The sequence below is a fragment of the Alosa alosa genome, chromosome 11 (assembly GCF_017589495.1).
Source record: "Alosa alosa isolate M-15738 ecotype Scorff River chromosome 11, AALO_Geno_1.1, whole genome shotgun sequence".
NCBI classification, from domain to species: domain Eukaryota; kingdom Metazoa; phylum Chordata; class Actinopteri; order Clupeiformes; family Clupeidae; genus Alosa; species Alosa alosa.
Window position 1 is genome coordinate 20,847,341 of NC_063199.1, and position 11,288 is coordinate 20,858,628.

Below are 11,288 nucleotides of genomic sequence, written 5' to 3' on the forward strand. Positions count from 1 at the left end.
TAATGTTGGAATATTATGACATATTTAGGGGTACACAGGCTTGTGTCTGAAAATTGTCAAGCGCACACCCTGATTGTGAAATTACCCATAACAAGTTAGGGTTAGGATTAGGTTTAGGGTTAGGTTTAGAGTTATGGTTAGGGTTAGGGTTGGGGTTAGAGGTTAGGTTAGGGTTAGGGTTTCATGTGTCATGACAGTGTCATGTGTTCATGACAGTGTCATGTCACTCTGATGTCGATACTGTCAAGTAGTGTTACCGACTCTTTTCCTCAGTGGTTTCTTGTTGGTGGAATGATCCCATATCCAAATCCCATAACCATAACCATAACAAGAAAAATCTTTCAGGAGGTGGCCACTCAAGCTGGAAGTAAAAGGTTTTATGAAACCACAACAAGACAAATCTACAACAGCGTTATTTGTAATTTTATAATTCATAACTATTCACTGTTTCCTTTCCACTGAGTAAAGTCTTATTCTTAACGGTTTGTTTTTTTGTATATTATTTTTATTTTATTTTAACTAAAGCAAATATATATTATAATATTCTGGGGGTCTGATGTGTGTGTTCTCTGTAAAGTAAAGTGGCTGTGGGGTGGTGGTTGGGTGTGTGTGTGTGTGTGTGTGTGTGTGTGTGTGTGTGCTCTGGGATCTGTAACATATATAAATACAGCAGGAATCCTCCCTAAGACCACAGCTACCACACACCCTCTCTTACAGTAGCACGCCTCTCCACTTTTCTCGCCTCTCCACACACTTTCTCTCTCTCTCCACTCTCTCTACACACTCTCTCTTTCTCTCTCAACTTTTCTCACCTTTCCACACACTTTCTCTCTCTCTCTCTCTCTCCACTGTCTCCACACTCTCTCTTTCTCTCTCTACTTTTCTCAACTCTCCACACATTCTCCCTTTCTCTCTCTCTCTTCACCCGTTATCACCCCTCCTCTTTTTCATTCTCTCCTCACTCTCTCCCTGCTTCTTAGCTCTCTCTCTCTCTCATTCTCTCTCTCTCTCTTTCCATTTCACTCTGTCTTTTGAAACAGGGACTACAACTTGGTGTTCGGCACAGACACACCACTCAATCTCCTCCATTCCCTCTCTCTTTTCCTCTTTCCATACCTCCCTCTCTCTCTCTTTCCCCCTCTCCATCCCCCTTTTCTCTTTCCATTCCTCCACCCCTTCCCTCCCTCCCTCTCTCCTCCTGGTCCATCCCATCTCCTGGGTGTCTGGCTGCAGTATGGGGGTCTCCAGCACACTGTTGCTTTGTGGACTTCTCCTCATATGGGGCAGCGCTGACACACTGAATGGAGGTAAGAGTGTGTGCGTGTGTCTGTGTGTATGTGTGTGTGTGTATGTGTGTGTGAGTGTGTCTGTGTCTTGTGTGTGTGTCCTTGTGTGTGTGTGTCTGTGTCATTGTGTGTCTGTGTGTGTGTGTGTGTGTGTGTGTGTGTGTGTGTGTGTGTGTCCGTGTGTGTGTGTGTCTGTGTGTGTGTGTGCGTTCTCATTCTGGGCAGTTCCAACTGGGTGAGGTTCAGAGGTTCATTTCAAAGCGTCATGCCAGACTACTTGTTATCTTCAAATTACAAATTACGCACTGCAGCATGGTGTCTGTCATTACTGTAATATTTTTAACCCAAACCAGACTTTTAACTCGCTCAGACTGTCCTGGGATTGTGTCTGTGTATAAGTGTGTGTGTGTGTGTGTGTGTGTGTGTGAGAGAGAGAGAGAGAGAATGTCTGTGTGTGCTGGCCTTAACTGGCAGCCCTCTGTGCTTCACCTCACAGGCGGGAGGTCCGAGGCCCAGTCTCGGCTGGCCGAGGAGGTCCAGACTCGGTTCTCCGTGTATCGGGACGGGGACTCCGTGGACAGCCTGTGTGCTGTGACTCCACTGCAGGAGGAGTCTCTCCAGAGCTGCAGCTTCAACAGCTCCAACCCCCTGGTCCTCATCGTCCATGGCTGGTCTGTAAGGGTCACTCCAGAATACTCTGTCTGCACACATGGTCCAAATACTCTCAACAAGGCATAGTGTTCTGTGTTCTACAACTGTACTATTATGTTCTAGTGCTGAGGATAAACAAGGAAGCAAATCTACTGTATGTCTATGAGTGAGCAGATGTACTGCATGTCTATGAGTTAGCAGATCTACTGCGTGTCTATGAGTGAGCCCAGTCTGAATGGGCGGATTATGAACTTTCGGGGCCCTCGGCCCAGATGTATTACAGTTTTTCTCGATTGCTTTTACCTGCTTAAGTAAACTAGAACCCACTTGGTCTTCATGACTACTTTCTTTGCACAGCAGAAGCCATCTCTTGCGAATGTGTTCACACATTTTCATTGGGTTCACACATTTCTCACACCCTTTTGCAAAACAGTTAACACAGGTGTCATTCAAAAGCCCCAAACTCTATTGGTTTTCCCATGCTAAACAAAAGGAAAACATCTTTTCACAGGTGGTATAGATTCCTTGCATAAGTCTGAATTTCTGATACACCTGTGTAAAACTCCTTTGCACAATTCTTCAATCAGCAATCATTCATTCTACATTAGAGATGTCTGTTCTGTGTTGCTATTTGCAAGGATGGATCTAATGCACATTTAGACAAAGTACTGTATTGCCTATTTGGTGGAGAAAACAGTACAAAAGGTCTTTACTGTATGTCTATTTCTATGAAAGTTGTAGTTCAATGAAATTTACAGTATCTTATAGGTGTTTGCTGTATGTCTTACATGTCAATGACAGTTACATCTTGAAAGGGAATTACTAAATTATTTTTTTATTCAGTACATTTAGTCTTTTCACAGTTTTTTTCTGATACCAGAAAAATGAGAAAGTAATGAAACAGACATAGCAAAAATGCTCATTTTGAGAACTAGATTTTGTATTTTGTTGCTCAGTGTGTAATGATTGATTAAAGAGTGTTTTTGAATTGGCAACAAGTTGTAGTGTTTCAAGGCAAGATTTGCTTTTGCTGCATGTTTTAAGTGTTTTGAGAGAGTAACAGACTTTTGCAAGCAAAATGTGTCATTTTGTCCAGAGTGCTTTTGTTCAGACACAGGTGTTAACTGTTTTGAGAATGTGATGTCAGAGTTGACACAGGTATCAAAACGATCGAGAAAAACTGTAAGGGCCCCTCACTTATTGTCGTATATGTGGGAGGGGGGGTTTGGGGGTCCTCCTCCAGAATTTTTTTTAATTTGTTTGATGTGATTTCCTGTATTCTGGTGCATTTTGGGGATGGCCAATACTAAATTCAATCAGATTCATAGCCTACATCCTGATTTGTTGATATTGAGGCAATGATTCCATGCAAAGGCTTGGGCTTCAGGGCCCCCTGACCCCTTGGGCCCCTGGGCCTGGGCCCGGTAGGCCCGTGCAGTAATCCATCCCTGCCAGTCTGACAGTTGAAAACAGAAGGGTGATCATAATTAAAGATGTCTAAAGTCTTGTTCCAAATATCGGCTCATTCTTGTGTAAACGCAACATTCTGCATCTCCACATACATCATAAGCTCGATGACAGAGAGACTGCATGACGTTCCTGTCAGTCTACATGAGAGAAAGTGAGTGTGTATTCTGTAGACCTGAGTGTCTCTCTTCCAGGATCCCTGAGCTGTGTGTGTGTGTGTGTGAGTTTGTGTATGTGTGTGTGTGTGGGTGTGTTTACATGTGTATGTGTGTGTTTACATGTGTGTGTGTGTGTGTCTGTTTACATGTGCGTATGTGTGTGTGTGGGTGTGTTTACATGTGTGTGTGTGTGTGTGTGTCTGTTTACAGTACATGTGTGTGTGTATATATATATATGCTTACATGTGTGTGGGTATGTGTGTGTGTCTCAGCTGGACGGCGTTATGGAGGACTGGGTGGTGAGGTTGGCGTGGGCACTGAAAGCCCACCTGGGCGAGGTGAATGTGCTGGTGTGTAACTGGATCCCATTGGCCCAGCGCTTCTACCCAGTTGCTGCCCGGAACGCACGACTGGTGGGCCAGGAAGTGGCGCTGCTGCTGGAGTGGCTGGAGGTGATTATGCATGCGTGTGTGTGTGTGTGTGTGTTTACATGTGTGCGTGTGTATATGTTTACATGTGTGTGTGTGTGTGTGTGTGTTTACATGTGTGCCTGTGTGTATGTGTGTTTACATGTGTGTGTGTGTATATATGTTTACATGTGTGTGTGTGTGTGTTTTTGTGCATGTGTGTGTATGTGTTTAATTGTGTGTATGTGTTTTCTTGTGTGTGACTGTGTGTGTTTATTATGTACATGTGTGTGTGTATGTGTGCATATGTACATGTGTGTGTGTGTGTGTGTGTGTGTGTGTGTGTGTGTGTGTGTGTGTGTGTGTGTGTGTGTGTGTGTGAGACAGGACACAGCCCACATCTCCCTGAGGAAGGTGCACCTGGTTGGATACAGCCTTGGGGCCCATGTGGCTGGCTTCGCTGGTCAGTTCTTCAATGGCTCCAGGAGGCTCGGCCGGATCACAGGTACAACAGCCTTTCACACACAACCTGAAATGGGCTTTAGGTAACCCACTGAGATGTGATCTAGGTTACCTCTGAGATGGGCTCTCTTACACACAACCTCTGAGATGGGCTCTAGGTAACCTACTGAGATGTATAAGTATAAGTATATATACGTATAAGTATAAGTATATATACTCTTTTGATCATGTGAGGGAAATTTGGTCTCTGCATTTATCCCAATCCGTGAATTAGTGAAACACACTCAGCACAGTGAACACACAGGTGAAGCACACACTAATCCCGGCGCAGTGAGCTGCCTGCATCAACAGCAGCACTCGGGGAGCAGTGAGGGGTTAGGTGCCTTGCTCAAGGGCACTTCAGCCATGCCTACTGGTCGGGGTTCGAACCGGCAACCCTCCTGTTACAGGTCCGAAGTGCTAACCAGTAGGCCACGGCTGCCCCAAGAGAGTGATCCAGCTGGGATCTCTCATATAGTAACCTCTTGCGACCTTTGAGATGTGGCCTCTCATATCCCTCTGAGATGAAACCGCTTGTGACCTTTGAGATGTGACCTCACGTGACCTCTCCTCAGGTCTGGACCCTGCTGGGCCGATGTTTGAGGGCATGCCGGCTGCCGATAGGTTGTCCCCTGATGATGCCATGTTTGTGGACGCCATCCACACGTTCACCAAGAGCCACGTGGTGCTGAGTGTGGGCATCAGACAGACTGTGGGCCATCTGGACTTCTACCCTAACGGAGGCACCCTACAGCCAGGGTGTTACCTTAGTGACCACATCTCACAACACGGGCTCAGAGGTCAGTATATACACACACACACTCCTACACGCACACACACACCCATTCTCACTCACACACACACACACACACACACACACACACACACACATACACACGCTCACTCTCACACAAACAAACACATACACAAACACACACACACACACACACACACACACACACACACACACACACACACACACACACACACACACACACACTCACTCACACACACACATACACACACACACAAACCCACGCTCACTCTCACACAAACAAAAACACACACACACATACACAAATACATACACACACACACACACTCATTCATTCACACACCCACAGATGTACAATGTTCTCAGGACTGTCTCAAGCCATGAAGTGTGCCCACGAGCGCTCGGTCAACCTGTTCATCGACTCGCTCCTGCACGAGGACCAGCAGATCACAGCCTTCCGATGCCGTGACAACGGTGCCTTCAGCCAGGGCCTGTGCTTGGACTGCAAGAGGAGCCGCTGCAGCGCGCTGGGCTACGGAACGCACAGGGGCCACAGCGGAACCAACAAGAGGTTCTACCTCAGAACCCGCTCCCACATGCCCTACAGAGGTTAGTGCACAAACACACACACACACACACACACACACCTGATGCCTCTGACTTTGGTGATTTATTTATTTTAATAAAGGCCATCCCTGATGGTCAGTTTGACTAAATAACTGAAATAGCGCTAATGCGTTGAGCCAACAACCTGACACTGTGTGCAGTAAACACCTTTCTGAAACATACCTATGTAGTATGGAAACACACACTGTGTCTAAAACACTAATATACGCTGTGTGTGTGTGTGTGTTTGTGTGCAGTGTACCACTACCAACTCCGGGTCCAGCTCGTTGACCAGATGAAACAGTCGTGGGCCTCAGCGTCTGTCACCCTCAGAGGCCTGCAGGGGGAGAGCCAGGAATTGCCCCTCCACCTGTGAGTATCTGCCCTCAGACCTCAGGAACTGCCCCTCCACCTGTGAGTATCTGCCCTCAGACTAGAGGTCTGCGTGGGACAGATTTTTCAGTCCTACGCCCGCCCGCTCCCACGACAATAATGTGTCAATTTTAGTCCCGCTCCCGCATGCATCTGTAACATTAGATCCCACTCCCACCTGCAGGATATACAGTATATGCCTCGTTCCCCTCTCACACACACACACACACACACACGCACATACTCCTCATACACCCACACCCACGGACATCCACCCTCGACAGATCAGCTCCGGACACCACGGTTGAAACAGGAAGTGACCTCCTCCTACTGGAGACGCCGTGTGACTCCTGGGCCGAGCATGTGGCCCGTGGCCCGGTGAGGCTGATGGGCCCCAGTGCTGATGGTGATGGCCAGGCAGTGGTGTCTGGGCGGGCAGGCGGGCAGGCAGGCAGGCGGGCGGTGTGGCTCCTGGTCGATACAGCTGCAGAGGAGCTGCCGGAGGCCGAGGAGGCTGATTGGATCCAGCGCAGAGCACAGGCAGCTCATAACAAACTGACAGCATCGGCAATCAATACCACATCCACATGCACACTCACGTGCACTGACAGCTGGCATGTGCCTGTGTGTGTGTGTGAGAGAGAGAGAGAGATAGAGAGAGAGAATGTGTGTGTGTTAGACAGTGGATGGTGTTACATCATGAAAGGGTAAGAGAGGGACCCTGCATCCTCCGGTCCACATGAGTGAAAACAGTCCTGTGACCCTTGACCCCTGCATCAGTCTCTGTGTTCCCTGACCCTTGACCCCTGCATCAGTCTCCGTGTTCCCTGACCCTTGACCCCTGCATCAGTCTCTGTGTTCTGATCCTGAGTCCTGATTTGAGACTGTGGCTGAATCCCAATCTCTCCCCTCACGGACTCCTAGGGTTAGGGTTAGATTTTGATGCGTGTTCCTGTGAACTTGATGAGGGCTTAGGGCTGTTCCACTGCGAAATTGTGAAGTGCTTGAGGGCTCGCTCACATCCTTTCTGTACCCTTTCCGTAAGTCTGCATCTATGCAGACTTTACCCAAGGGAATTACCCACAATTCATAGCATTGTGATGTGAAACACAGGGTTACCCAAAGGGAGGCTGGAAACTTGAAAAAAACAGCCTGACCAGCTTGTGGCCCCTGCAGGTCAAACCACTTATTTTCCGTAAAAGTCTAGTGGGGCTCTATGCCCACCAAGTTTCATGTTCCGGGTGTTTCAGTAAACTTCTTAAGTACTGAGAACTACTGTATACTGTAAGTAAACTAGAGAAGATACTAGTTATACTAATGGTTATACGATAGGATAGGTTTCACGATAGTATACTTAAAGTATATCCTCAGTATCAAAGTTTATCGGAAGGGTAATATTAGAATCAGCTAAGTGAATAAAATGAAATGAAGTGATGAAATGAAACGGCACTTCTGCATTCGCTTTGCGACCCTCTATCGGCTATAACCGCACTATGCAAGTTTGCCAGATCGGGTAGCGGATCTGTAGTTCGATGGAATGAGTCATAAGAAACTACAAATTTGACTTGCTTTTGATGTCGCAATACATCATACTTTCATAAAATCATGCAACATACTCTACCTTGTCTGTGGACATCGTTATTTGCAAAGCCGGTGCTGGAAAATCAAATAATGTGCGTGCGACAGAGGAAAAGTGCTTTGGTGCTTTAACTATATTTAAATACAGGTACCATATGCTAGATATAATTACATTTGCATGTATACTTATCAGTATAAGCCAAGTATAATTCAATTTAGTGTCTCTCTGATCAGTACACAAAAAGTAAGCTATACCTATGCTTAGTTCAAAATAAGTAGACTAACAGTACACTTCCATGAACTTCTTTTTGCTAAGGGATTCCCCAAGTCCTGAGGAGACCAATACACACACACACAGATACAGCAGTCTAGTCTTTCTAGTCTAGCTGTTTGTTAATCACATACACACACACTCAGACTGACCATGTGTGTGTTGTAGCCCGTCGGAGCTGAGTGGGAACAAGACGCTGAGTTTCCTGGTGACAGTGGAGTCGGGCATGGGTCAGCTGGAGGGCCTGACGCTGCGCTGGGGACCGCAGGGCGTGCTGGCGGACATGTGGCAGAGGATGCGGACCATCATGCCCTGGGGCGGCCAGCAGGGCCCAGTGCTCAGTGTGGGGAGGGTGCGCATCAAGGCTGGAGAGACCCAGGACAAGTAAGGAGGATCTCCTTCACACTCACACACCAATAACCAAAAAATTCTATTTATTTTGTTTTGTAAGAATTAGAATTTATGTAAATCAGTGGTTCTCATTCTTTAGAATTGCAGTGGTCCTAGTAGATCACTTTGGTACCCCAACGTTAATTTCACTCTGGGACCACTGATGTACTGTAAATTATATATATTTCTTTTTTTTTTTTTTGCTGTATGGTAATGATGCTGAATGAGCTATGTACGCGGAAAAATTTTGGTTGGCCCCACCAAATCTCAGAAGTTTTTTTCAAAAGTTGGCAGCCCTGAATTAACTTTTGTTTTTGCATGCAACACCCATTGTTCATTGTTGATGACGCATCCTTGGTTCCGTTCAAAACTGGTGGAAATGCGGGCTGGTTCACTGGAGAACATAAAGGCACAAATAATTCTGAACGGAACCGGTTCAAGAATGCGTCCTCTGTTGGTCAAAAAATTTCCTTAGTGACACCTCCAGGCAGAGAGTGATGATGATGAGGATGATGATGGCAGTGTTACTAGTCTGGGAACTCAGCAGTAGACTATGTTCCATTTAGTGTTTGTGTTTATCTCCCTCTACTGGCGATACTGATCCCAACAGCTCACCAAGCAGAAGGTCCTAATAAGAGGTTGATTCAGTACATATGCATACAGTGTGATATCAGTGACAGAGGGCCCCTATGCTCATAAACATGAGCTCCACTAGCCTTTCAGTCATGCTGTTAAGCAGGTGTATGAGAGAAGCTTGTGTCTGTTGTGGTGTTAAGTTGGCATGTTTGTGGTGGTGACCTGACTGTGTCGGTTGTGGTGTTAAGTTGGTGTGTTTGTGGCGGTGACCTGACTGTGTCGGTTGTGGTGTTAAGTTGGCGCGTTTGTGGTGGTGACCTGACTGTTGCTTCTCTGTGTGCAGGATGTGGTTCTGCTCTGCCTTCCAATCTGATGGCGTGACCCGTCTGCAGCCCTGGTCGGACTACACCTTTGACAGATGTCATACATACACACGCCAGCCCAAGAGTGGGACACACACATACACACACCAGCCCGAGAACCAGACACACACACGCCAGCCCGAGAGCCGAGCAGGCCTGACCAGGGGTCATATAGAAAACTAGGAACAACTAGCATTGAAATAAAAATAAAATTTTTCTAAAAAATAAAATACAAATTCAAATCTGTTAACAGCAGTTATACAAGTTACATGAGTATTACTGTGATCAGTCATCAGCCAATGGAGCAGAAATATGATATTACATCTTAACCCCGGAAACAAGGAATACGATTTTCTGAATGGCAGGCAAGGAGGTGGGTATTAATTCTGTATATATCGGGACACGTCAGTGGCTGTAATCCTTCACATATCCCATCAGATGTCCACTGAGGATCACAATATGCCAGAGCCAAGGAGCAGAAATTGTTTTCGAAGAGCAGGAGTCGTCCAAAGTGTTGCAATCACGATGTGGACATCCTCGTCAGAGTTACACACTCTCACTGGAAACACATGACACACAAGCACAGGGACTATCACCATGGCAACCACCACCACATCAAGGCGAGGGCCACAGAGCCATGGTTAACTACGCTATACTATACTATACTACACTTAACTATAATATACTATGCTTCACTATACTACACTTCACAATACTATACTACACTTAACTATACCATACTATGCTTAACTATACTACACTTAACCATACTATGCTTAACTATACTATGCTACACAACGATACTATACTACACTTAACTATACTAAACTGGTGCTGTCAGTGCTCCATTCTTTCATAAATATACAAGCTGTTGCCTCAGAGGACAGACACATCAAGTCTGATGTGTTCAATCAGACACACGCACACACAGGGACAGAGCCACCACATTTGATGTGTACAATCACACTTATACACACACACACACACACACACAGGGACAGAGCAATCAGATCTGATGTGGTCAATCAGGCTGCTGGAAACACACACACACATAGAAAGTTCTACTCTGACATGACAGATGGGGAGCCTAGGGAGCAGCTGTTCAACTGAGTCTTTTTATTAATGCATTTCAAGTACTCCAAAAAATTACATCTCTTTGCACAATACGTTTCCAAATGTTAAGAGTAAAAATGTTCAAAGTGAACAAAAGAATTTCGGTACTGTATAAAACACAGTGAACATTAACGTCAGACAGTAGTATTCTTTTTTTCTTTTTTAACTTTGTGATCTTTCAGCCTACATAACCTACAACATTTCGACTCAATTTGGACATTTTCATTTTCAGTGCACGTTTTTCTATACACTCTTACCAGGACTATGCAAAATTAAATCAAATAAATGGAGCTGGAATTTTTAAAAAAAATCAAATAAAAGCACAGGCAACAGACGCCTTGTTCCAGGGCACACCACAGGATAAGACAGATGCCTCTGGGCGAAGCAGCGGACGCATCGCACCTCGATGTTCTCACCATTAGTGTCGTTCACCACGATGGTCCACATCAGCCCCCCAATCCAACCAGAACAGAAATAAGAGCAGAAATGACAGAATGGTCAGATGTTTTCAAGCTACCAGAAATTAGTTTTTTTTTTTTTCACACACATTAATGTCACTGGCAAAATTCTCTCTTCAATTCGTAAGACAAAGAAAAGGGGCATAGTGACACATATATCAAAATGTCATATTTATCTTCAAATGAAACACAAACTGTTCAGGTACTGTACATAGTTTACAAGGAAATAAGTCCGGTGTTGTTCTAGACGGTCAGCTCCCCAAGTAATTTTCTGTGATGACCTCACAGCAATGGCTGACAAAATTGAGTCCAGTCTC

General features: G+C 45.7%; 1 protein-coding gene across 1 annotated transcript in view; it reads left to right on the forward strand.

Annotated features, from left to right (window-relative positions):
- Positions 1-1,234: 1,234 nt before the first annotated feature.
- The window catches only part of LOC125302793 (hepatic triacylglycerol lipase-like), an 11,322-nt gene continuing 1,268 nt past the window's right edge, over positions 1,235-11,288 (forward strand). Inside the window, exons 1-9 of the mRNA XM_048256113.1 lie at positions 1,235-1,307; positions 1,783-1,961; positions 3,835-4,014; positions 4,357-4,474; positions 5,046-5,270; positions 5,612-5,854; positions 6,109-6,223; positions 8,241-8,456; positions 9,382-9,485. Coding sequence (XP_048112070.1) covers positions 1,235-1,307; positions 1,783-1,961; positions 3,835-4,014; positions 4,357-4,474; positions 5,046-5,270; positions 5,612-5,854; positions 6,109-6,223; positions 8,241-8,456; positions 9,382-9,485 — 1,453 coding nt within the window. The remainder of the gene's footprint in view (positions 1,308-1,782; positions 1,962-3,834; positions 4,015-4,356; positions 4,475-5,045; positions 5,271-5,611; positions 5,855-6,108; positions 6,224-8,240; positions 8,457-9,381; positions 9,486-11,288) is intronic.